The sequence below is a fragment of the Sciurus vulgaris genome, assembly GCF_902686455.1.
Source record: "Sciurus vulgaris genome assembly, chromosome: 2".
In the NCBI taxonomy this organism is placed as follows: Eukaryota; Metazoa; Chordata; class Mammalia; order Rodentia; family Sciuridae; genus Sciurus; species Sciurus vulgaris.
The window spans coordinates 121,511,266-121,539,078 of NC_136462.1; the positions used below are offsets into that span (position 1 = coordinate 121,511,266).

The window sequence follows — 27,813 nt, forward strand, 5'->3', positions numbered from 1 at the left end:
AATAAGTAGTCTTCTCAGAGAGTTCTTTTAGGAGCGATCTCTCAGGCTGTGACTCATTAGGTCTCTACATAATTTGTAGAGTACTAAACAATCGTCACGTTCCCCTCTCTGACTCAAGTCACCTCAGCTATAAAGATCTGCATTATTCATTTAACTTAATAATTCCGTGCCACAAAACAAAACAAAACAAAAAATCTCTGATAATATTTCTTTAAAAAAAAAAAAGCCAGGAGTGGTAGTACCTGCCAGTAATACAACTGACTTGGGAGGCTAACACAGGAAGACAGCAAGTTGGAGGCCAGCATGGGCAACTTAGTGAGACCTTGTCTGAAAATAAACAGGGTTGGGAATGTATTTCAGTAGTAGAGCACCCCTGGGTTGAAACCCTAATGTCAAAAAACAAAATGACCTAAAAAAAAGACTTTATTAATTTTACCCTATTATGCCAGTGTTTCATATGTCCTTTCTTTCATGGGTTAAAATCAGTGACTGAGACTATAATCTTTTAGTCCTGAAGCACTCCTGAAATTATAATAGAATTAAAGTAATTTGCAAACACCCTTTTGAAACTGGAAGTAACAAGTTGTTTTAAGACAAAGTACCAGGAAAAAAAGTAGGAAGAAATATAGTGAGGGACTCTCCCTCTCCACCCTGCTGAATGGTATTTCCAGGTGAACAAAGTCTAGCACCAGCTCAACTAATGTAATTAAATTAAATGTTGATTTTCAATTCTTGGGTTTTTTATCTTTATTTTTGTTTGGGTAGTAAGGATTGAACTCAGGGCCTCATGTATGCTAGGCATGGGCTCTACCATGCCCTAAAATACTTTTAAATATTGAAAGCCTGTGTAGCACTATGGTAAATTTCAGAAATAATAGCAATCTTTAAATGACCTCCAGGATACATTCCTTCAGTACGTTGTCTTATCCCCCCCAGTACTATCTTATGCAAGGTGCTGTGGAACGAAAGCGCTAGATAAACTGTGGTCAGTTCGTAATACAAGGGGATTATAGAATAGTGAGGAAAGCTGTCTGTTCCAAGCTGATGAATGAATGATATAGAGAATAGGTGTGAATACACTAATAGAAGTAGAAAGGATTTTAGAAGACAAGCCAGGAGAAATTTTTGACAGTAGAAAATTAATTGACAGGATTCCAACAGCAGAAATGGGAATGTACTTATCCATCCTCAGATAAGAAAAGGCTTAACTTGTCTTACCCTCTCCCTGACTTTGTCCTTCAGAAGGAGGCTGATGATGGAATAGGGTACACGAAACCATATTGGTGCTCCCACAATCAGCACCTTCTTCAATCGAGCTGGAAATGCTCCCTGTAGAGAAAAACGTATGAGGATTTAAGCCTAATGGGACCCATAACTGTTCAAGCCCCAAATTCAGATTTTCAGTACTTCTTCCCATTCTTACCCAACAGGGGGAGTGTACAAACTAATTCCAGTTTTTTCTCAATAACTACAGGAAAAGTGGTTTAAAGAAATTAAGTGAGAGATAGGAGAGATCCAAGATGGTAGACTAGAGGAAGGCTGCATTCCTTGTCACTCAATAACTCAGATTTCGAGGAGAGGATATCTGTTTCTTCATGAGGCAGTTTTTGCTGCTTATCGATGCCCTGCTGTTTATCCCATTTGTCAACTGTGATCAGCTGCAGTCTGTCAGCATATTGACTACTTTTTGAGTGCAGATTACTCACTGCTAGAGCCTACCATCCGCCATTTACCTGCCTCTTGCCAGTCCATCGACTGCCTTTCATCTACTCATCACCCCCGCCAGAGATTCACCTGCCAAACGTCCAATAGCAGCCAACAGACTGACCGTACATCACCAGTGGAGCAATAGCAGCCTGCTGTTGCCTGGAAGTTCACTGTCACAGTACCTGCAGGTTTGGTTACACGTGGCTGCTGCCATTTTGAGACAACAGCCAGGACCTTAGGACCCCTGGCCAGACTGACTGAACCCCGCCTACAGGATCCCGCAACCAGACCTATCACACCCGGCCTCTAGGGCCTCTAGGACCTCTGCCCGACCAACTGCACCCCACCTCCAGGACTTCCAGCCAACCATGTCCATACCCCAACCTGCAGGTCTCCATTTGCCAACACATTTGGAAGCCAGAACAGTCATCTTGGATAATCCTGGAAGCAGTATCTCCCATCTTTAGGTGAGACAAATATCATCCTGAGACGCCTGCTGGAGACTGGAAGCTCATTGTCAGGTACCTCTCAAACATCAGGCTAATGAAGACTGGGAGGTTTGAATACTATATGACTGTTATACTGTAGATTTTATTTCCCTCCTTATTGAAAATGTTTTAAGTTTTTATTTCTTTACTGTTCTCACTCTGTTTTCTTTTGTTTACTTGTTCCCTCAGAGTCTCTTTCTCACTTTTCACGTGCTAACAACCAACTTCTTTTGGTTATACTTTCATTCTTTCTACCATTTAGAACTTCTATATACTCTTTTCTTCTCCCATTAACAGCTACATCCTACACCCCTCCCCATCCTCTTTGTCTTCCATTAGAAAAATTCAGAACTGATTGCAAATCTATTTGTTAACCTGTAGATAGTAACTGAACTCATTCTGTTTATTATGACAATATTGTTAACATCCTCATAGGGGCTACTTGGTTGAGGATTGCATATTGTCTGTACTGGGCACTAATATTGATCGCCCCCTTGAAGAAAAGGATTTGGAAATCTGTAGAGTCACTATAAGCCTATAGGGGGGAAACTACAATACCCCAGATCTGCACTGCTAGAGGGGAAGATACATGAATAACATGAAAAAACAAGGGAAGAAAATGATCCAATTAATAAAACCCAGTGACAGTATGGTAGAAGAAATGTCAGAAAAGGAGCTCAGAATATACATAATTAAAATGATTTGTGAAGCAAAGGATGAGATAAGAGAGCAAATGCAGGCAATGAATGATCACTCCAATAAGCAGTTGAAGAGCAACTGCAGGAAGCAAAAGATCATTTCGACAAAGAGAGTCTCAAAAAAAAAGTAAGTCCTTGAAATGAAAAAAATAAACCAAATAAAAAACTCAATGGAAAGCAACACCAACAGAAGAGACCACTTGGAAAACAGAGCCTCAGACAATGAAGACAAAATATTTAATCTTGAAAAATCAAGTTGCCCAGAGAAGATGGTAAGAAATCACAAACAGAATCTCCAAGAACTATGGGACATCATGAAAAGACCAAATTTAAGAATTATTGGGATTGAGGAAGGCACAGAGATACAAACCAAAGGAATGAAAAATCTATTCAATGAAATAATATCAGAAAATTTCCCAAACCTGAAGAATGAAATGGAAAATCAAATTCAAGAGGCTTACAGAACACCAAATGCACAGAATCACAACAGATCCAGAACAAGATACATTATAATGAAAATGCCCAACATACAAAATAAAGATAGGATTTTGAAGGCTGTGAGAGAAAAGCATCAGATTACATATAGGGGGAAACCAATACAGATATCAGCAGATTTCTCAGCCTAGACTCCAAAAGCTAGAAGGGCCTGGAGCAACATATTTCAAGCTCTGAAAGAACATGGTTGCCAACCAAGAATCCTATGTTCAGCAAAACGAACCTTCAGAGTTGAAGACGAAATAAAATCCTTCCATGATATACAAAAGTTAAAAGAATTTACAAATAGAAAGCCTGTGCTACCGAATATTCAACAAAATACTCCAAGAGGAGAAAATGAAAAACAACAATGTAGGTCAGCAAAGGGAGGAACTATCTTAAAGGAAAAACCAATCAAAGGAGAAACCAAGTCAACTTAAAAACCTAAAATAAGCCCAAATGACTGGGAATACAAATCATATCTCAATAGTAACCGTGAACGTTAATGGTCTAAACTCATCAATCAAAAGACACAGACTAGCAGATCGGATTATAAAGAAAGACCTCACCATATGCTGCCTTCAAGAGACTCATCTCATAGAAAAAGACATCCACAGACTAAAGGTGAAAGAATGGGAAAAAAAAAAAAAAACAAACAAAAAAACAACTACACACACGAACTCAGTAAAGAAGTGGGGGTTTCCATCCTTATTTCAGATAAAGTGAATTTCAAGCCAAAGTTAGTCAACAGGGATAAAGAAGGACATTTCATACTGCTTAAGGGAACCATAAATCAGGAAGACATAATGATCATAAATATTTATGCCCCAAACAACGGTGCATCCATGTACAAATCCTTCTCAATTCCACAAATCAAATAGACCACAACACAATAATTCTGGGTGACTTTAACACACCGCTGTCACTACTGGATAGATCTTCCAAACAAAAACTAAACAAAGAAACCATAGGACTCAACTCAATAACACAATCAATAACTTAGACTTAACAGGCATATATACAATATTGCATCCACTGATGAGCAAATTCACTTTCTTCTCAGTAGCACATGAGCCTTCTCAAAAATAGAACATATATTATGCCATAAAGCAGCCCTTAGTAAATGCAAAAAATAGAGATACTACCCTGTACTCTATCAGATCATAATAGAATGAAATTAGAAATCTACGACAAAATAAAAAACAAATTACTCCAACACCTGGAGACTAAATAATACACTATTGAATGAAGCATGGATAATAGAAAACATCAGGGAGGAGATAAAAAACATTCTTAGAGGTAAATGAGAATGATGATACAACATATCAAAATCTCTGGGACACTATGAAAGCAATACTAAGAGGAAAATTCATTGCATTGAGTGCATTCAAGAAAAGAATAAAAAGTCTACAATTAAATGACCTAACATTACAGATAAAAGCTCTAGAAAAAGAACAGAACAACACCAAAAGTAGCAGAAGACAGGAAATAATTAAAATGAGAGCTGAAATCAATGAAATTGAAACAAACAATTCAAAAAATTGACAAAACAAAGTTGGTTCTTTGAAAAAGTAAACAAAATAAAAAAACCCTTAGCCACACTAAAAAGAGAAGACAGAAAACTCAAATTACTAAAATTCATGATGAAAAATGAAGTATCATGACAGACACCACTGAAATACATAACATAATGAGAAGCTACTTTGAAAATCTATATTCCAACAAAACAGAAAATACTGAAGACACTGACAAATTTCTAGAGACATATGATCCTCCCAAACTGAACCAGGAGGACATACACAATTTAAACAGATCAATATCAAGCAATGAAATAGAAGAAGCCATCAAAAGCCTGCAACCAAGAAAAGCCCAGGACCAGACGGATTCTCAGCCAAGTTCTTCAAGAGCTTCAAAGAATAACTCATTCCAATACTTCTCAAAGTATTCCAGGAAACAGAAAATTCCAAACTCATTCTAGGAAGCTAATATCACCCTCATACCCAAACTAGGCAAAGACACATCAAGGAAAGAAAATTTTAGAGCAATATCCTTGATGAATATAGATGCAAAAATCCTTAACAAAATCCTGGCAAACCGTATTCAAAAACATATTAAGAAGATAGTGCACCACAATCAAGTGGGTTCATCCCGGGAATGCAAGGTTGGTTCAATATCCGTAAATCAATAAATGTAATCCATCATGTCAGCAGACTTAAGGATAAGAATCATATGGTTATTTCAACTGACACTGAAAAAGTGTTCAACAAAATACAACACCCCTTCATGCTCAAAACACTAGAAAAAATAGGGATAGTAGGAACATACCTCAACATTATAAAGGTTATTTACGCTAAGCGCACGGCCAACATCATTCTTAATGGTGAAAAACTGAAAGCATTCCCCCTAAAAACTGGAACAAGGCAGGGATGCCCTCTTTCACCACTTCTATTCAACATCGTTCTTGAGACTCTGGCCAGAGCAATTAGACAAACCAAAGAAATTAAAGGGATACGAATTGGAAAAGAAGAACTCAAACTATCCCTGTTCGCTGATGACATGATTATATATTTAGAGGAACCTGGAAATTCCACCAGAAAACTCTTAGAACTCATAAGTGAATTCAGTAAAGTAGCAGGGTACAAGATCAATGCCCATAAATCCAACGCATTTTTATACGTAAGTGATGAATCTTCAGAAAGAGAAATTAGGAAAACTACCCCATTCACAATAGCCTCGAAAAAAATAAAATACTTGGGAATCAATCTCACAAAAGAGGTGAAAGACCTCTACAATGAGAACTATACAACACTAAAGAAAGAAATTAAAGAACACCTTAGAAGATGGAAAGATCTTCCATGTTCTTGGATAGGAAGAATTAATATTGTCAAAATGGCCATACTACCTAAAGTGCTATACAAATTCAATGCAATTCCAATTAAAATCTCAATGATGTACCTTACAGAAATAGAGCAAGCAGTTATGAAATTCATCTGGAAGAATAAGAAACCCAGAATAGCTAAAGCAATCCTTAGCAGGAAGAGTGAAACAGGGGGTATTGCAATACCAGATCTTCAACTCTACTACAAAGCAATAGTAATAAAAACGGCATGGTATTGGTACCAAAATAGAAAGGTAGATCAATGGTACAGAATAGAGGACCTGGACACAAACCCAAATAAATACAATTTTCTCATACTAGACAAAGGTGCCAAAAATATGCAATGGAGAAAAGATAGCCTCTTCAACAAATGGTGCTGGGAGAATTGGAAATCCATATGCAACAGAATGAAACTAAACCCATATCTCCCACCATGCACGAAACTAAACTCAAAATGGATTAAGGACCTCAGAATCAGACCAGAGACCCTGCAGATTATAGAAGAAAAAATAGGTCCAGATCTTCAACATGTTGGCCTAGGACCAGACTTCCTTAACATGACTCCCATAGCACAAGAAATAAAAGCTAGAATCAATAACTGGGATAGATTCAAACTAAAAAGCTTTCTCTCAGCAAAGGAAACTATCAGCAATGTGAAGAAAGAGCCTACAGAGTGGGAGAATATCTTTGCCACTCATACTTCAGATAGAGAACTAATCTCCAGAATCTATAAAGAACTCAAAAAACTCTACTCCAAGAATTCAAATAATCCAGTCGACAAATGGGCTAAGGAAATGAATAGACATTTCACAGAAGAAGATCTACAAGCAATCAACAAACATATGGAAAAATATTCAACATCTCTAGTAATAAGAGAAATGCAAATCAAAACCACCCTAAGATTCCATCTCACCCCAATTAGAATGGCAATTATCAAGAATACGAGCAACAACAGGTGTTGGCGAGGATGTGGGGAGAAAGGTACACTCATACATTGCTGGTGGGGCTGCAAATTAGTGCAGCCACTCTGGAAAGCAGTGTGGAGATTCCTTAGAAAACTTGGAATGGACCCTCCATTTGACCCAGCTATCCCACTCCTTGGCCTATACCCAAAGGACTTAAAATCAGCATACTACAGAGATACAGCCACATCAATGTTCATAGCTGCTCAATTCACAATAGCCAGACTGTGGAACCAACCTAGATGCCCTTCAATTGATGAGTGGATAAAGAAACTGTGGTATATATATACAATGGAATATTACTCAGCCATAAAGAATGATAAAATTATGGCATTTGCAGGCAAATGGATGAAATTGGAGAATATCATGCTAAGTGAGATAAGCCAATCTCAAAAAGCCAAAGGACGAATGATATCGCTAATAAGTGGAGGATGACACATAATGGGGGGGAGGGAAGGGTTAGTATTAGGGTTAGAGTTAGGGTTAGGGAGGGGGGCAAGTATGGAGGAAGGAAGTACTGTATAGAGGGAAAAGAGGGGTGGCAGGGGTGGGGGGAAGGGAAAAAATAACAGAATGAATCAAACAACATTGTTCTATGTAAATTTATGATTACACAAATGGTATGCCTTTATGCCATGTACAAACAGAGAAACAACATGCATCCCACTTGTTTACAGTAAAAAAAAAAAATTTGATTAAAAAAAAAAAAAAACTTAAGGATGATAAACAATTCATTCCTAACTTGGTTTCATTCGGTATTTCAATGTTCCAGCCCTTCTCAGATGCAGGATTGATGTAATATTGGCATTCTAACCGTGAGGAAAGTATTTCCTAAGAATCATAAAAAGAGGAAATTGTAACTAAAACTCTTTTACCTTTTTTTTTTTTTTTTTTTTTTGGTCTGTACCCTTTCTGACACTTTCAAAAGACTAATTCTCAGTCAGGCACAGTAGCACTACCAAAAATCTCTGCTACTTGGGAGACTAAGGCAGGAAGAGTGCAAGTTCTATGCCACCCTGGGACACCTAACAAGACCCTGTCTCAAAATAAAAAAATAAAAGGCTGGGGGATGCAGTTCAGACGTAGAGTGCCCTGGGTTCAATTCCTAGTATTGTGCACACGCGTGCACGCACACACAAACACACACACACACACACACACAGGACTAATTCTCAGTCACGCACAGTGGCACACCCCTGTGATCCCAGCTACTGGAGAGGCCAAAACAAGAGGATCACAAGCTCCAACCAGCCTGTGCAACTTAGCAAGACCCTGTCTCAAAATAAAAATAAAAAGGGCTGGGGATGTAACTCAGTGGTAAAGTTCCCTGAGTTCAATCCCCAGTACCGGGGGAGAAAAAGAAGGGCGGGGGGAGGGCTAGATCTCAATTTGACATATTACTCTGTTCTTTCCAGTTACTGTTCAGTGCACTAATTTAGAGAATTCAAATGCTCCCTATGGAGAACGGACAGCACTTATAACAAAATACTCCAAAGGCCTCTTCACTAAATCTGAGAAACTACCTTTTATAATTTTTTTTCAAAGAAGCAATGATTTGGGGGCTGGGGTTGTAACTCAGTGGTAAGCGCTCGCATAGCATATGTGAAGCATTAGGTTCAATCCTCAGCACCAAAAAAAAAAAAAAAAAAAAAAAAAAAAAAAAAAAAGGCAAATAAATAAAATGAACAGGTATTGGGTTTATTTACAACTAAAAAAATTTTTTTTAAAGATGCAATGATATATACTAATAGGCCCTTTAACTGCCAGATTAAAAAAACTTCTGAAAAAATACCTGTATTTCCACAGAAAGATATATAGAAAATAGATGCCAATGTCTTCTTCCTCAAAGCAAACTGCTACAGACCCAGGCCTAGTCCATTTAAATGACGTTATGGCACCCTCAGTTCTGCTACTGGTAGAATTTCAAATGGAGAAAACCTTTAGAAAGGCATCTGGCATTATAAATCCTTAAAATTGTGCATGCTCTTTGATCAATTCAATTCTGACCCTCTATCCTAAGGAAATAACCAGAAACATACATTTATTTTTAAAAAGATATTTATTACATTTTTTTAATATAGTAAATGGGATTTGAACTCAGGGCTTCACACATGGTAAGCATATGCTCTACCACTAAGCTACATCCCAAGCCCCTGAACCTTTACTTTGATGGTTAAAAGTAACACTTCAAAATTGAAAAGAACATATATGTCCAAAAATAAGCAGTAATTAATGAAATGGTATATCTTACAATAGAATGTTATATAACATTACAATGAAGATTCCAAAGAATTTCTCACAACATAATCTTAAACTAAACCAGATCAAAACTATAATTTAAAGTCAGGCACAGTGGCACAAGACTGTAATGGGAGCGACCCAGGAGGGTAAGACACTCCTGTCACAAGTTCAAGGCCAGTCTTAGCAACTTAGTAGGGCTCTAAGTAACTCAGCAAGATTCTGTCTCAAAATAAAAAATAAAAAGAAATAAAAAGAGTTAGTGGGGCTGGGGATATAGCTCAGTTGGTAGAGTGCCTGCCTCACAAGCACAAGGCCCTGGGTTCAATCCCCAGCACCGCAAAAAAAAAAAAAGAGAGTTAGTGACATGGCTGAGTGGTTAAGCACCCTTGGTTTCAATCCCTGGTTCAATCCCAGGCAAGCACCCCTGGGTTCAATCCCCAGTAGCAACATACATACATGTATGCAAGCATACATAAATAAAACTATAATTTTGTTTTAAATTCCCAGCAGGAAGTGATAGCCTCTAGACCCAGGATCACAAGTTCAAGGTCAGTCTGGGCAACTTAGGGTAACCCTATCCCAAAAAATTAAAATAAAGGACTAGGGATGTAGCTCTATGACAAAAGTGCTTATCTAGTACATTCTAAGGCCCTGAGTTCAATCCCCAGTGCTATAAAAATAAATAAACTTAAAAATTAAAGGGCTGGGGATATAGCTCAGTTGGTAGAGTGCTTGCCTTGTAAGCACAAGGCCCTGGGTTCAATCCCTAGCACCGGAAAAAAAAAATAATAATAATAATAATAAAATAAATAAAAAGTAAATAGTTATAAAATAATTTAAAAGGAAAAACTAAACTGATCATGATGGTATTATTTAAACCTGAGGACAAGGTGAATAAAGCAGAAATACGGTTAGACAATTAACTAGATTATCAAAGGTATAATAAATCATCAGGATATTGTGATTTTTGTTAAAGCTAACAAAGAGAAAGTCTAAATTGGAGGAAAAGACTAAAAAATGTACTCTGTGGTAGAACATACACTTGGCATACAGGAGGCTCTGGGTTCATTTCCATTAAAAAAAAAAAATGCCAGGCACAGTGGCACACGCTTATAATCCTGGCTGCTCAGGAGGCTGAGGCAGGAGAATCACGAGTTCAAAGCCAGCTTCAGCAATTTAGCCAGGCCCTAAGCAACTCAGCGAGACCCTGTCTCTAAATAAAATACAAAAAAGGGCTGGGGATGTGGCTCAGTAGTTAAGTGCCCCTGAGTTCAATCCCAGGTATCAAAAAAAAAAAAAAAAAAAAAAAAAAAAAAACGGGGGACTGGAGATATATTTAATACGTAAAAAGAAGAAAACGCAGCAACTGACATAAGAAAAAAGTCAGATCCCTCTAAGTCATACTTAAAAAAGGTCTTAGCTTTCTATTGTTATTGGTTTTGGTTTTGGGGATTGAACCCAGGGGCATTTTACCACTAAGCCACACTCCCAGACCTTTTTTATTTTGAGACAGGTTCTCATTAAGTTGCTTAGGGTCTTGTTAAGTTGCTGAGGCTGGCCTCCAACTTGTAATCCTCCTGCCTCAACCTCCCAAGTCACTGGGATTATAGGCATGCACCACCTCTCCTGGTTCAGATAAAATTCTTAAATGATAAAAGCAAAAACTTTCCAGGCTTGGTAGTACCACCAACTCAGGAGGCTGAGGCAAGAGGATCACAAATTCAAGGCTGGCCTGGGCAACCCAGCCAGACCCTGTTTCAAAATAAAAAATTTAAAAGAGGGCTGCAGATGTACCTCAGTGGTAGAATGCCACCAAGTTCAATCCTAGTAAAACACATGTATGTGCACACATGTGTATATATATATATACACACACACACACACACACACACACTTTAAGAAAAAAAAGGTTTAAAATTTTAAAAGAAAATATTGCCTTGGGGCTGGGGTTGTAAATCAGTGGTAGAGCCTATGCCTAGCATCTGTGAGGTACTGGGTTTGATCCTCAGCATCATATAAAAATAAATAAAATAAAGGTATTGTGTCCACCAACGACTAAAAACAAACATTAGAAAAAAAAGAAAACAATGCCTTAAAAAGTTAAAAACAGAATTAACATATAACCCAACAAATTCCACTTACAGGACTAGAAATGTAGTTCAGTGTCAGAGCAGACATGTGTCTCTGGGTTTCATCCTTGGTATGGCAAAAATAAATAAATAAATTCATGCTTCAGGTTTTGGGTTCAATCTCCAGCACCATGAAATAATAATTCCACTTCTAAATATACACCCAAAAGAAACTAAGCATGAACTCATCCAGATGCATACACACCAGTGTTCACAACAGTCAAAAGGTGAGAACAAGCAAGTATTCATTAACATGACTAGAGAAGTAAACTGTACATACACAAAATATTATTTAGCCTGAGAAAGGAATGAAATTCTAATCATGCAACAATATGGGTGAACCTTGAAATCATTATGCTAAGATAAACCAGAGACAAAAGGAAAAATATTGTAATCATCTCACTTATATGAGTACCTATAATTGGCAAATTCATAGAAAGAAAGTAGAATAGAGATTATCCAGAGTCAAACAAAAAAGGGACTAGAAAGATATTGTTTGGTCTGGGTGCAGAGGTGCACACCTGTAATCCCAGCGGCTTGGAAGGCTGAAGCAGGAGGATCGCAAGTTCAAAGCCAGCCTTAGGAACTTAGGCCCTAAGCAAAGTAGTGACACCCTGTCTCAAAATAAAAAATAAAAAGGGCTGGTAGGGGCCGGAGATATAGCTCAGATGGAAGAGTGCTTCCAACAAGGCCCTGGGTTCAATTCTCAGCACTGCAAAAAAAAAAAAAAAAGTGGGGTGGGGGTCGTGTGGGGGCTGGTGTGGCTCAATGGTTAAGTACCCCTGAGTTCAATCCCTGGTACCAACAAAAAGAAAAGAAAGATACTATTTAATGGGTACAGAGTTGCTGTTCATGATGATGAAAAGGTTCTGAAAACAGACAGTGGTTATGGCTACAATATAACATATTTAAAGCCAATGAACTTAAAATGGTTTTAAATGAGCCAATCATGGTGACACATGCCTCTAATCCAAGCAACTGGGGAGGTTGAGGAGGAGGATTGCCAAATTCAAGGCCAGCATGAACAACACAGTCAGACCCTCTCTCAAAATAAACATTGAAGATGAAACTCAATAATAGACCACTTGCCTAGTATTTTCAAGACCCCTGGATCAAATCCCAGCACTTCAATTAAAAAAAAAAAAAAAGAGGAAGAGGAAGAGAAATGAAAAAAGAAGAGGAAGAAGAGAAATTATTAGGGGAAAAAAGGTCTAAGAAGACTCCTTAGCCCTGGATCCCAAGTTTGAGGCCAGCCTCAGCAACTTAGTTGATACCATCTCAAAATTAAAGAAAAAGTAAAAAGTGGGGCCGGGAGGACTCTTTGGTAAGGCAATCATGAAAAAATGGAGGAAAAACAAAAGATCGAGATATATGGCTCTAGAGACTCTCTTATACACTTCACCAAAAGACATATATAAAAATGTTCCTTTCAAAAAGAAAGACAGCGGGTGTGGTAGTACATGCCTTTAATCCCAGGGACTCAGGAGGTTAAGGCAGGAGGATCACAAGTTCAAAGCCGCAATAGCAATTTAGGGAGGACCTAGGCAATTTAGTCAGACCAGACCCTGTCTCAAAATAAAAAATAAAAAGGGTTAGGGATGTGGCTTAATGGTTAAGCATCCCTGGGTTCAATTCACAGTTCCGCAAAAAGAGAGAGAGAGAGAGAGAAAGAGAGAGAGAGAGAAGAAGGAGAAGGAAGAGAAAGAGGAGGAGGAGGGGGGAGAGGAGGGAGAGGAGGAGGAGGAGGAAGAAGAAGATTTATAGCAGTACTATTTGCAAGAAGAAAATTAGGAAACAATCTGAGGGGCTATCAACAAGAGAGTACATAAAACACTGGCATATTAATCAACAAATGAATAATGCAAAGAAAGTAATCCTTCAATCGATAAAAAGGAATGTATCACAGCTACTTACCAAAATAAGAATTTTAAAAACATAATACTGAGTGAAAAAAACAGGTGGTAGAAAATAACATCCAGCATATATTCTCTTTTTATGATTTCTGTTATAAAGCTGTAATAGTAAATAAACATTTCTAAAAATCTAGTTTAGTAAAACTCCTAATTGAGGTCCTAGAACATACTCTTACACCAAAGCTTTTTGAACAGCAGGCTGAAATCAATTTAGTTGGTCATGACTAACAATTTTTAAAAAGAGAAACAGAAAGCCAGGCATGGAGGTGCATGCCTGTAATTCCAGCAGTTTAGGAGGCTAAGGCAGGAGGATCACAAGTTCAAGGCCAGTCTCAGTAACTTAGCTAGACCTTGTCTCAAAATAAAATGAAGGACTCCGGATGTAGATCAGTGGTAGAATGCCCCAAGGTTAAATTCCCAGCACCACAAAAAAAAAAAAAAAAAAGAAAAAGAATAATCATAGTAAAGGTGTTGTTTCTTTGGTGAAGCTTTGTGATTTTAGAGTGGCATGTATATCACATTACCCTTTTTTTTTTTTTTTTTTTTTGGTACTGGGATTAAATCCAGGATCTTTGCCTACTGATCCACATCCTAGTTCTTTTTTACATTTTATTTAGAGACAGGTTCTTGCTGAGTTGCTTAGGGCTTTGCTAAGTTGCTGAGGCTGGCTTTGAACTCATGATCCTCCTGCCTCAGGCTCACAAGCCGCTGGGATTACAGGTATGCACCAGCACGCTACACATTACCTTTACACATTATCTTTTAAAGTTCAAAAAATAAAAAAAAAAACAAGCTTGGCATAATGGGGCATACGTGAAACTTCAGCAACTCAGGAGGTTAAGACATGAGGATTACAAATTCAAGACTAGCCTGTGCAATTTAGCAGGACTGTTTTTTTGTTGTTGGTTTTGTTTGTTTGTTTGTTTGCAGTGCTGGGGATCGAACCCAGGACCTGTGCTTGTAAGGCAAGCACTTTACCAACTGAGCTATCTCCCCAGCCCCAGCAGGACTGTTTTAAAATTTTAAAAAATTTTAAAGGGCCAAAAGCGACATCCAGTGATACAGCACTTGCCTGCCCTGTGCGAGGCCTGGGATCAGTCACCAGTAAAACAAAAAACAAACAAACAAAAAAGACCATTTCTTTTTCTGAGGAAGCAGATATTAGGAAGCATTATCTTCATTTACATACGACTTTAAATTAAACTTAGTACCTGAAGTTTACATCATTCCTAAATCTTTTCCCAAACAATAGGGGGAAGAGGAATTGAGAGAATTCCCCCACAACCTTACCTTTAGCAGGTTTAGGACTTTCTTGCCAAGATCCAGCTCAAAGTTGGCATAGTTAGAACCACACATGTCATAGATAAACACCAATCCATTCCTTTGAGTTTCAAAGCTGTAAGCCAATCATTGAACAAAAATATGTACTTAATGCAAATATTTTATTCAAAGAAAGCCAGACTTAACTTGTTGCTTGATTTGTATACCCAAAAGATTGTAAGAAATAATTTAGTTAAATAATTTATTATTGCTATTAAAAAATAGCAAGTTTTCATATTTATTTAGAATTGAGAAAATCTATTCCTTAAAAATCAGGATTATCAATGTTAATCTGTATCCTAAATTTTTATATTGTCTCCTAGAACTTTCCAAACCTTCATTCTTCTAACAAAATTCAAGACAGAAGCATCCACCTAATAGGTGACATTTCAAAAAAGCTCTAATTCTGAGGTATGTGCAAGTTTTTCCAGCAGACTTTGTTTTTACTGGTCCTTAATGCCTTACATTAATGATAAATCTTGACTACTTTTCCATTAACCTTGATAGGCAGCAGGACATGGTGGCACATGCCTATAATCCCAAGTGACCAAGGAGGCTGAGGCTGGAGGAGCCCAAAGGACAGCCTCAAAAACATAGTGAGACCTTGTCTCAAAATAAAATTGAAAAGGACTGGGGATATAGCTCAGAGGAATATGCTACTGGGTTTGATCCCCAGTACCACAAAAATAAATAAAATAAACCTTGACAGACTGTGGTTCACCAAGATCAAAGATGCTATAAAAATGTGTGAGGCAATTATTGAATAGACCTGGATAAAAGTCTGAAGAATTTCCATTTCTCCATGAATTCACTTAGAGCTAATTAAAATAATTATGGGATTTCCCTTCAAGGCTCTAGTTTATGGAAAGGGACTAAAACAAAAGTCAGAGACCAGGGAAAGAAAATTTAATAAAAAGAAGCTGTGCTGCAAAACAATCCAGGTTCTACATTCCTAGATGAAACTGATCATTCTATGAAGGCATATATTAAATATGTACAAATGCAGTAAGATTCTCACTTTTCTGGGTACAGAATATGAGGTTTACAGTGATAGCTGACAGTTTCCCTACTGAGCTAGATTCCTAAGCTACATGCCACCGGGAAAACTGAAAGTTGAAAACACAGCCCTTGACATTTGTTTCAAAAGAATCGAGGGTAGAGCATGCATGAGAGGCAACCAATGAAACAATATTGATTATGAATCACTTTGAAAAATATGGATGATTGTATGGGTATGTGGATATTCATACCATTCCCTTTGAACCTAGAAAAATTTGGAAGTTTTCATTTTGCGCTATTAAAAATAAAGTTCCCTACCCTCAAGGAGCTCACATTCTTGTGGTAGAAGAAAAATAAGATAAATAACACAATAAGGCCATGTATAATTACGTACATAATGACTGGTATTGGTAATAACTGCTATTAAGGTCAGAGTGAAACAAAATTATTTCATACATTGTTGGACTGAAAAAAATTAGCACAACCACTCTAGAAAGCAGTATGGAGATTCCTCAAAAAACTAAGAATGATCCAGCTATCCCATTCCTCAGAATTTATCCAAAAGTATAAAATCAGCAAACTATAGTTATACAGCCACTTCAATATTTATAGTAGCACAATTCACATTAGCCAAGTTATGGAATCAGTCCAGATACCAGGTAAAGAAATGGTGGTATGAACAGGTAAAGAAAATGTGGTATATATACACAGTGGAGCCTTTCTCAGTCATAAAGAAGACTAAAATTTTGGCATTTGCTGGTAAATGGATAGAACTGGAGAACATCGTGCTAAGTGAAACATGCCAGACTCACAAATTGTTTTCTCTCATGTGGAAGAGCAAAAAAAGAAAGGGAAAAGAAAAAAAGGTGGTGTGGGGGAGAACCCCACAAAGAGAGATTCAGTAAAGGAAAGAGACTGAGGGGAGGGACAGGAAAAAGGAAGAATGGTGAAATGAAATTGACCAAAGTATCCTATGTGCACATATGAATATGCCACAGTTAATTTCGTGTGTGTGTGTGTGTGTGTGTGTGTGTGTGTGTGTGTATTGGGGGGCCAGGAGAAAGAGAGAATTAATTTAAAAAATATATATAACTAAACAGAAGGAAGACCAGTGGAGTAGAGGAAAGGGAATGGAGGGAGGGAGGAGGGTGAGAAAAAGGCAAAAGACTGAATTGGAGCAAAATTATATTCCATGCTTATATAATGAGATCAAAATGAACCCCAGTTTTATGCACAATTATAATGCACTAATAAAAAAATTTATTTATGACAGGTTGGAGTGGTGAAGGAGCCAGTGATAAAAGTTGGGCCTTGAAGCAAAGACAGAATTTGTCAAGAGAAAGGGAGAGGGAAGACCATTCTGGCTCAAGGCAACGAAGAAAAACAAGATATTCTACTCACTGGGGGGAATATTTTGCTTGGAAAAAGGGTTCACATTGATTTAGCTTATACACATCCTCCGGATAATAAAAAGTCACTGAACTTTTTAATAGAGGGATAAACATTATGAATACAAAGTTTAATTATGTTTATCTTTGTGGTTCTGTGGAATTCCAGTATCTTGACTAGAAAAATCAAGATCTACCCACTGCCAAGCATCCCACCATGCCTACATGAGAGCTCTAACTCTCTAAGGCTTGCAGGGAAGAAGGTCAATACTGATTTTGGGAAGAAGGTCTTTTACTCATTTCCTCAGTTAAAGGAATATTGAAAAAGAATTACATATTCTAGAAATTATGCCTAAAGACCAGTCACAAGGAAGAAGAGCTGAGAAATTCCACATTTCTGCCATGAGGGTACAGGGTCACTGAGACTACTGGTCCTCACTTATCAACTTCTCTTTTTCAGGATAATGTTGTGTGTGAGGTTTGGATATATCTCAGGCTCAGCATGAACAACAGAAGCTAATAACTATGGAAATATCATAAAAAGACAGTAACAAGTGAATTAGACAGAGAACCCCACCCATGGCTATTTCCAGCCTAAAAGTCAACAAACTAAACTAAAGTAGCTGTCTCTATCTGAGGTCTCACTCCACAATATAGCACTTTTAACTCAAAGGACCAAAGATGTTGAGAGCAGTAATAAATTATAAATGGCAAGCACTAGGGAAAAAAGGAAGGAAGGAAGGAAAATAGCAAAGCAGACTACTAACAGCTCTGTCCAAGAGCAAAGAAAACAGGATTTTGGACCTAGTTGAACCAACATGTGATAACAGTAAAAGAAAAGTCACAGAATAATAGAGAGCACGCCTGGCATGCTCAAGGCCCCAAGTTCAACACTTAGCACCAAAAGTAAATAAATAAATAAAACACATATAACTTCTTTGGTCTTCAGTTTCTCTGTCTACAGAATCTCATTTACTTTATTTATTTTCAAATACTTTTTTTTAGTTGTTGATGAACTTTTTTCCCCCCATTTATTTACAAGCAGTGCTGAGAATCGAATCCAAGCTAGGCAAGCACTCTATCGCTGAGCCACAATCCCAGCCCCTCATTTACTTTAGAGAGGGAAGGAGAGATGACCCGAGTTGATTCTTTTTGCCTATGTGCCTATTTTTATTAAAGCAATGATTCTGCTTAACCCCATGCTTTTGGGTTCTTCTTCCAGAATGTTTATTCTCAAAAGCCTCTGAACTAAATGGCATCATTCATCTTTTACAAAGAAACTGAAGACCCAGAGGGATTTTATATGAACAAAAAACAAAAATAAAAAAACAGCACAAGTCATTACCTCCTCTCTCTCTTGCAATAAGTAATTCTCAATATACTTGCAATCGCTAATAATTGGCTATCTCAGCTTCTGTTACCCTGAAATATAGTCAAGGTGATAGACTTGCAATACCTAAAATCCTGATACTATCTAGAAACATGCCATCCCTTAAGAACATGGGTTGTTTTATACTCATAGTACTGTCCTGGGTACTTCCTAAGAGCATGATGAAGGCACTGTAGATTTAATCAAGGCATTTACTGTTACTTTCCTGTCTGGATGTAGACCTCCTAAAAGAAAATTTTAGTGCTTGCTTACCTATCCACAGCTCTGTCTAACAAATAAAACAGAGCCTGAAGTACCACATGTTGGACCGACTTGTGCGGGTGATGTAACCTGGCCGTGAAGAGGGCAATGGAAGCTCCTGTTGGATCCCGAACATTCTAGAGAAAAACAAGAAATACTTAAAAAATCAAACAGAAAATCACAACAATCACTAAGGCTTAACCTGAAAAAAAGATATAACACAAGAAAAGAATGGATGTTGGCAATACTTCCTTGACTTGCACCCATTGCTCTGGAGAAGGAAGAATGTTAGTATCATTCCATGCCTGATCCTCTCAGCACCCCTTGGACCACATTCTTTCTTTCTTTTTTGTGGTACCAGGGATGAACCCAGGGACACATAACACTGAACCACATCCCCATCCCTTAATAATATTTTATTTAGAGACAGGATCTTGCTGAGTTGCTTTGGGCTTTGTTAAATTACTGAGGCTGGCTTTGAACTGGAGATCCTCCTGCCTCAGCCTCCAGAGCCGCTGGGATAAAAGGTGTGCACTACCACACCTGGCTCTGGATTACTTACTTGTTGTAAGAAAATAAAATACATTTTCTTTGCTCTTTAACTGTGGAGTGATCAAAGGATTCTGCATTTGCTTTGTAACTAATTTCCCAAGGAGAATAACAAAACAAACCTGCAAGCAGGAGAAGAGAATCATAGGACAGGATCACGGTTTCCATACTGCCTTCAAAGTACCATCATGTACTTACCCAAGAGGCCAAGAGGTCTCTCCTAAGTGGGGAGCTTCCAATAAATAAAGGAGGATGTGTTCTGATGTATACATACCTATCTCAAGGCCCTGGCTAATCTTAACGTACCAATGAAAAAAAACCTGCATAAGTCTACTGTACATCTGATTCTCCATAATTCAATGATTCAACTACTATAAGTAATTCTAATAATTACACTTATTAGTAATTCAATTACTGTAATAATTTTGTGCCAAACAGCATGGCTACTCCACAATCTACTCCTGACTGTGAATAAGGTACCTAGGAACAAAGTTCAAAAAGGTCAACAGCTACAAAAGGAAGTAACAAGGCACCACGAGGTAGGTCCATAAAGACTCACTAAAATGGTAAATTTTCCACTAAGGATCTCAGAACGGAGAGGTTCCTCATGAGGTTTCAGCTTCACAATACCTTCCTTCCTCCGAGTTTCCTAAAAAAGGAAACACAGCAAGATGAATATGTAAATATCGTACAGACAGGACAGCTTCATGAAACCAACAAATCTCAGAATTAAGGGACATTAGAAGTCAACTAACTAAATTATAAATTCCTTTGTCACCTCCTTCCAGGCCAGCTAAGCGTCATCAGAACTTCTGTCCAAATCTACCTTATTAGTCCTTCAGATAGGATGTTTTTCTCTAAATCAATAAGAATTCTCTCCCTGAAGACCAAACAATAGATAACATTAGGGTATAGGATCAAGTTCTTAAAAGTGCAATAGCACTGACATTACATCAAGACATGGAAATATGGACCCAAAAATATCTGGATGCATACATCCTCACACATCTTCTAGGCTTAGGCCTCTCTTATCTTAAGTAGGAGCCCTCCCTCCACTTGAAACCCATCCCCCCACCAAGTACTGGAGATTGAACCCAGGGGTCCTTTATCACTGAATTACATCCTCACTACTTTTTTATAATTTATTTTTTATTCTTAAACAGGGTGTCACTATGTTTGTCACACAGATAACAAGTACTCATCCTTAGTTTCTTCTGTGGGCTCTTCTTTCTTTTCTTTGTGGATGGGGGTACTGGGAATTGAACCTAGGGTCTGGCACAGGTTAGGCAAGTGCTCTACATCTGAGCTATGTCCCCAGCCCTTTTTATTTTGAGACAGGTCTAAGTTGCCCCAGGCTGGCCTAAAGTTTGCAATCCTCCTGCCTTAGTCTTCCAAGTAGCTAGGATTTTATAATTCTAGCTAGGATTCTGTGTGCCACCACACCTAACTATGTGGGCAATTTTTCATTAATTTACTCACTCACTGATTCATTCATTTTGCCAATATTTATAATGCTACTAGGGACTGGGTTTGTAGCTCCATGTTGCCTAGCATGTGTGAGGCACTAGGTTTGATTCTCAGCACTGCATATAAATAAATAAATGAAATAAAGTTATATCAACATCAAAAAAAAATAATAAATAAATAAAGCAACTACTATGTGCTTTAGCTTAGCTCAGTGCCCAACAAATAAAACTAACTATGTTTTGCTTATGTTCTTCTCCAATCTCTCCCTAAAATCAAATTCAGGTACCTTCAGAGACAAAGTAGCAAGTAAAGACAATATCTGTGGTGATATCACAGGAGAGTACATGCTCTATGCCCTATCCAAAGCATTCTCATTCAGTTTTCAAAATAATACTGACAAAGAAAGCAAAAGTCTAAGATTAGGTTCTAACCCTGTAAATCTTCCCATTCCTCATACCTTCCCAATATGACCTCCATCCATTTCCAAGGCTCCAATATTCAGGTCTACTTTGGTCATGCTGTGATCTCTACTTCTAGTATGAACTTCTTTTCTGAAGCCTAGACTCATGTTCTAACCACTAAAAAGATACATCTATTTAGATATCTCAAAGGCATTTCAAACTTAACACGGAAAAACTAAACTCATAATCTCCTCTTCACACACCTGTACCCCACTTCAGTGTAAAGTGAATATCTCTACCCTTTACCCCAACATGCAAGTCAAAATCTTAAATTCCTCTTTCCTCACACCAGTTTGAGTAACTTATAAATCTTCCCACTTCTCTCCACCTCCCCTGACATTATCCTTATTAACAATACAATCATCTGCCCTTCTAAGTACAACCGTCTTTCAATTGGTCTGTCTCCAATGTAATGAAGCCCTTCTGATCCATTCTCCAAAGCACAGTGAAGAAAAATCTTTCTAGAATACCAATATAACTAATTCACTTAACTGCTTTTACCTTTAGTGAATTTCTCTGCCCTTCAGAAAGTGGATACTCTCTAATCTGGCCCTGATTATCTCTGCTGCTCAATCTCTTACCATGCCCCCAACTCCTATTTAACATTCTGACGCAGCTGAATTTCTTTCGTACCACTGAACATTTGAACTTGATGTTCTCTGCCACACTCCTCTACCTGCCCGATTCCTAATCATCTTTCAGATCTTAGTCATTTCCTTTAGGGCAAGCTTTTCTGACTTGCTCAACTAAATGTGCTCCCAGGGGATCCAACACTGCCTTATTATAACATTTCCATAATTATTTACTCTCCTCTAAATAATAATCTTTGGGCTGGGGCTATAGCTCACCAGTACAGCAGCTGAACAAAGCCCTGGGATCAACCATTTCCAGCACTACAGGGAAAAAAAAATGCCATCTTTGATACTGGGACATAGCAGGTGTACAATGAATATCTGCTGAATAAATGAACAAATACTGAATAAGCTGAATGACCCACAAGATAGGTATAAGTTAGCTTCAGTCCTAAGCTGACTTGTAGTATTTGTTATCCCAATATTTTTAACTTATGAAGATTTTATATTTCTTCAAAACAATTTTTTGGCCCCAAAGTAACATACAGTGCTTTAAAGGACACTGCTGAGGAAGCAAACAAAAACACAGAATCAAAGACTGAGCCCTTTTAAAAACAAACAAAAAACCCCCACAAAGTAACAAAGTAAAATGCTGATAATTTGTATAAAGGTACTGTTAAGATATGGACCTAGGTAATATAGTTACTCTTCTTTTCCAGGACTAGTGCTACCTTCCTGAATTAAGCTCAGCATTCATCTGAATGAAGGTTTCTAAACTCCCAGAGATTATGAAAACCAGTGGAGTAAATGGGCAGGTGGCCAGAGGCCAGTGAAGAGTTATGACTCAAACTCCAGCAAGGGTGAACAACTACCCTACCACCAGGATAATATCAGGCTACCTTCTCAGCCTCAGTCATTACAAGCACCATCCTGTTCTACAACCAAACTTAAAGTAGTGTTTCCAGGAGCTGCCCTACCCAGCCTCAGCTCTCACAGTATCTCTCTTCTTGGATACTGATCAATTTTTCATGGCAGGACAAGGGTACAGTTAGAAAAACAATGTGTGTCAAGTACACTTTAAAGAAAAGCAACACTCAGAAAACCCAACCATCACAGGTGTTAGTTAGGTCTACCCCAAGTCACATACTCTGTAGGAGTGGAACAATTCCACAGCACGGAGCACATCAAACTTCCTGGCCATGAGGAACTTGACAGCCACATTCCAAGAGAGTGGGGAAACGTTGTACTGAACTGTCCACTTGTTAATCTCTTCCAAAAACTGCTTGGTGGCCTGTTTGACAAAGAAAGTAATAATAATTAGTAAGAAGCATGTAAGGAGCCAAAAAACAAATAGGAAAAAACTATCATTCTTTCCCCAAATAAGACTATATCCAAAGTTTACTAGAGAGAGCAGGAAAAGACACAAGTTGTAAACACAGGTCTGAAACCAAATAAAGTTAAAATTTATACAACACAAATAGGCTAGAAGTCAAAAATCAGGTTCAGAGAACAGGACTTAGCACAGGGATATGTAAGTCATGAGGGGAGACCAGAGCTCCCAAATGAGATATAAATAACTGGTCTCAAAGCAGGGGAATGGGAGAGATATCACAGTTTTTTTGTTGTTGCTTTTTGGTTTTGGTGGGAACTGAACACAGGGGTGCTTTACCAATGAATTATATGCCCAGCACTTTATTTTTCAGAAAGGATCTTGCTAAGTTCCTGAGTTCTCTCCAAATTGCTGAGGCTAGCTTAATTTGCAATCCTCCTGTCTCATCCTCCATAGGTGCTGGGATTACAGGCATGTACCACCATGCTTGGCTGTGTTGCTTTTTAGGGGGGTTGAAAAGTAGCGGGGTTCTCTGAAAGATTACTGCATAATGCAGTATAGTACAACAATCTCACGGCTGCTTTGGTCCCACAAGCCCATCAGACACAGCAAAACAATCAGAAAATGGTTTTGGTTTTCGAATTAACAGAACTATTTAACAGCAGCAAAATTATTAGGAAGAATTTAAACCACAAGGCCAAACTATTCTTTGTGCTGACCCCACAAGACCTTCTCATGCTTTACGTTGCAGCCTAAAGACTGGACAAAGAATAATGAGTAGCCTCACTGGATAGCAATTTTCAGGAAGGTAGCTAATAGGGAGGGGTAAGAAATTTTCATTTTTACTGTCTGACCTCAAGGAGGAATTTTCTAGAATTGATCCTAGTCCTATTCCTCATTATATTATATATTATATTATATTATAGGAAATTATATTATATTAATGGAAACTATAACTAATTTCCATTCTAGCCAAACTACCCTTCTATTCCTTCAATTTAGAATGATTTGAATTGAGATTTTGAGCAGGTGTACTCTGAATTGCTAAAAACTTTCTACACAGCTGTTATGCCCCATCATACCAGAAACTTTTCTCAGTGAATCCACAATGTGATCAACTTGATGAGAATTCTGAATTTTAACCATATCCCTATTATCAAGCATCTGAAAGTTAAAATATTATTATTTAACATTAATTATTAAGCATCTACTATTTGTTAAGATAATACCAATACTAAGAAATACAAGTAATAACTGGGTGCACTGTTACACACCTGAAATTCTAGCTCTTTGGGAGGGTTAAGCAGGAGGATTCTGAATCCAAGGCCAAACTGGGCAACTCAGCAAGACCCTGTTCTCAAATAAAAATTTGTTATTACTCACCTGGGAAGCAGGTGAGTAATATAAAAATGAGGTTTGCTTCAGAATTTCGTTTTAAAAAACAAGTCAGACACAGTGGCACATGCCTGCAATTTCAACTACTGGAGAGACTCAGGCAGGAAGATGGCAAGTTCAAGGCCCTCTGGACAACTGAGTAAGATCCTGTTAAAAATAAAAAATAAAGGGCTGGGGACGTAGCTTAGTGCTAAAGGAGCCCTGGATTCAATCCCAGTACCTCCCCCGTCCCCAAATAAGCAAATAAAATAATTTAACTAAAATTAAAATAGCTGGGGATGTAGCTCAGTGATATTGTGCTTGCCTAACATATGCAAGGCCCCAGGTTCAATCCCCAGGACTACCAAAGTAAATCAAACAAAATAAAACAAAAACTTAACTACCTGATCATGGACAAGGTCAATCTCACTTCACAAATTTTTGAGTTGAAAAATAAGGAGAAAGGGTAATGGCAACGAACTACTTCAGAGTTTGGCAAAGAGTCCTACCTTGCAAATACAATCCAAATTGCTGGGCTGGGGATATAGCTCAGTTGGTAGAGTGCTTGCCTTGCAAGCACAAGGCCCTGGGTTCAATCCCCAGCACCGCAAAAAAAAAAAAAAAAAAAAAAATACTGGAGTTCCAATTCAAATTGCTACATAGTGTTTAAACAACAAACAAACCATAATTCCAGGAGACTCAGCAATACCTATAACAGAGCACTTGACTCATCCCCCAATTCTAGGAAAGGACAAAGGAACTTTATAAACCTGGGGAAAGTCTAGGAGTCCTGAGGCTGCACCTAAGCTTTAGAGCCTTCCAACAGAGACAATATAATTTATATCACTGGAAATGGAAAGAACCAGCAAAGATAATATGGCAAAGCACATGAAAACAGCCAAGAAAAAAGATTGTGAAGCAAAGGTTTCGGAAAATCACTTTGGCTCAGAGTCATTTGAAGCCTGATGGTAGAAATGAGTTCCAGAGAAGACAACAGGACAAACTTAGAATCCTCTCCAAGAAAACATCTGAGATGCCTCTGTGGAACGAGTGGCTAGCATTAGAATGAGGAAAGACTAAAGGGAAAGAAGAGAGCACAGAAAGATTCCAGTGACAAAACTTACCAGAGTCAGGCGAGGTGGCACAGGCCTGTAATCCCAACAATTCAGGAGATTGAGGCTGGAGGAGCAAAAGTTTAAGGCCAGCCTCAGCAATTTAGTGAGGCCCTAAGCAACTTAGTGAGACCCTGTCTCAAAATAAAAAAAATAAAAAGGGATGGGGATGTGATTCAGTGGTTAAGCACTCCTGGTTTCAATCCCTGGTATTCCACCCTCCCCCAAACAAACAAACAAACAAACAAAACACACCTTAGAAAGCTTCCCTGAAGACTTTGTTATGGGTTTTGTTTTTTTGCTATACTAGGGTCTGAAACCCAGAATACTCTATCACTAAGCTATATCTCGTCTTTTTAAAATTTTTAATCTGAGATAGGATCTCACTAAATTGCCAACACTGGCCTGAAAACTTTTGCCTGGGTCTCCCAAGTACCTGGGATTACAGTAAAGCACCATTGTGCCTAGAAAATGAATATGTTATCTTGTAAATTCATTTCTCTAGTGTGCTTATCTGATGTTGCTTGTAGAATAAAGTACACAAAACATACTTTCCCTCCTGCTTAGCTGAGTTTACAATATCTTAACAAATTAGATTGGGGTATGACTCCTTGAGTGCTTGCCTAGCATGTGCAAGACCTTAAATTCAATCCCTATCACTGGAAGGAAGGAAGGGAGGGATAAATCAGTAAACAGGTTAAAGCAGAAAACTTAAATGACCAGGAGGTGAGATGAGTTCATTATATACCCAACTGTTAAGACAACTATTCTGGGGTTTTTTGAATTAGATTTTTTTTCTTCCTTCTTTTTCTTCTGATACCAGGGATTGAGTGTGGGAGGGGAGGGTTACCACTGAGTTACATCCCCATCCCTTTTATTTTTTATTTTGAGACAGGACATAGATAAGTTGCTGAGGGCATCACTAAATTGCTAAGGCTAATCTCAAACTTGCACTCCTCCTGCCTCAGCCTCCTGAGTTACTGGGATCACAGGTGTGTGTTACCAGCTGGATTCTAATCTTTAATATTTAACATATTACTTTAGGAATTCACTTTTTCAAGTCAACCATAGAATACTAACAACATAAAAACATACAAATACTAGACAATTGCTACTATTTATGAATGTAAGGTACCAGTATTGAGTAATCAGATTCCTCCAAAGAGGATGTGTCCCTTCTCTCATCAACTAATGAAGCAGCAATAAACATTTAGTTTGAATTTATTAGTAAATGACACACTGCAGCAAACTCTTATCCACCCTCATATATACTGTGTGAGCATGTACAAAGCTGGTTAGAATACACCAACAATCTAATGATCAACACAAAGATGAGCTTGGCCTGGTCTTTCAGTGAAGATTGATCCTTTCTGTCTGAATCAGGTGATCTGACATTGGTGGCATCTTTTGTACTTGTTTCAAAGTAAACACGGTCATTGTCCCTGCACCAGGCCTGGGCTTCTTCTATAGATACCTGTCACTCATTTGGTGATCCTGTTGCCCAAAATCACAAAAGTAGGGGGTTGGGGAGATAGCTCAGTTGGTAGAGTGCTTGTCTTGCAAGCATGAGGCCCTGGGTTCGATCCCCAGCACTGCCAAAAAAAAAAAAAAAAAAAAATCACAAAAGGAAATCTCTCTGACTCTTTTACATCTGCAGAAAATATGAATTCTTTCTTCCAGTTATACAAGTTCTAGAAGCTCTGTAAATCATCAACACTAAAAAGTAAGCAGGCAACAGCCAGAACTTCTGTAAAATGGTATCCTCAGGCTTCCAAATGGCTCTTGACCAGCTGTCTCTTAAATCTGCATGGTAACGAAAAGTCCATCCACCTCAAAATCTTTGTTTAAAAATTTCACACCTAGTGTATGGAAGAGCTGGGCATCAGGCTCATTAGTTACCTATCTGTTCATAAGGGAACTCTTCCCAGCTCCATATCTTCCAATGGAATTGTTTTAAAAAGCAATGATTTTCCTGCCATTGTTAATCTTACAACTTTTGACTTCAGAACCCTTAATAGTTCAGTTCAAGCATCATTACCTTATAGGGTTATTGGGAAGATTCACTCAGATGATGGGACAAAAATGATCTGTCACTGTGCCAAACTCATTAGAGCAGTGCAA

General features: G+C 38.1%; 2 protein-coding genes across 3 annotated transcripts in view; one reads left to right on the forward strand and one right to left on the reverse strand.

Moving 5' to 3' along the window:
* The window catches only part of LOC306654886 (uncharacterized protein C15orf39), a 381,506-nt gene that overhangs the window by 216,120 nt on the left and 137,573 nt on the right, over nucleotides 1-27,813 (forward strand). The window lies entirely within an intron of this gene.
* PTPN9 (protein tyrosine phosphatase non-receptor type 9) overlaps nucleotides 1-27,813 on the reverse strand; it is a 97,944-nt gene that overhangs the window by 31,235 nt on the left and 38,896 nt on the right. The window contains exons 1-6 of one of the 2 annotated variants that reach the window (XM_079128878.1): nucleotides 24,590-24,720; nucleotides 23,024-23,167; nucleotides 19,936-20,025; nucleotides 18,840-18,964; nucleotides 14,781-14,886; nucleotides 1,219-1,329 (exon numbers count right to left, since the gene is read on the reverse strand). In XM_079128878.1, the coding sequence (XP_078985004.1) occupies nucleotides 1,219-1,329; nucleotides 14,781-14,886; nucleotides 18,840-18,964; nucleotides 19,936-20,025; nucleotides 23,024-23,077 (486 nt within the window). In that variant the 5' untranslated portion in view covers nucleotides 23,078-23,167; nucleotides 24,590-24,720. Of the gene's footprint in view, nucleotides 1-1,218; nucleotides 1,330-14,780; nucleotides 14,887-18,839; nucleotides 18,965-19,935; nucleotides 20,026-23,023; nucleotides 23,168-24,589; nucleotides 24,721-27,813 lie in introns of those variants that run through there. The other variant, XM_079128877.1, reaches the window with a different exon arrangement.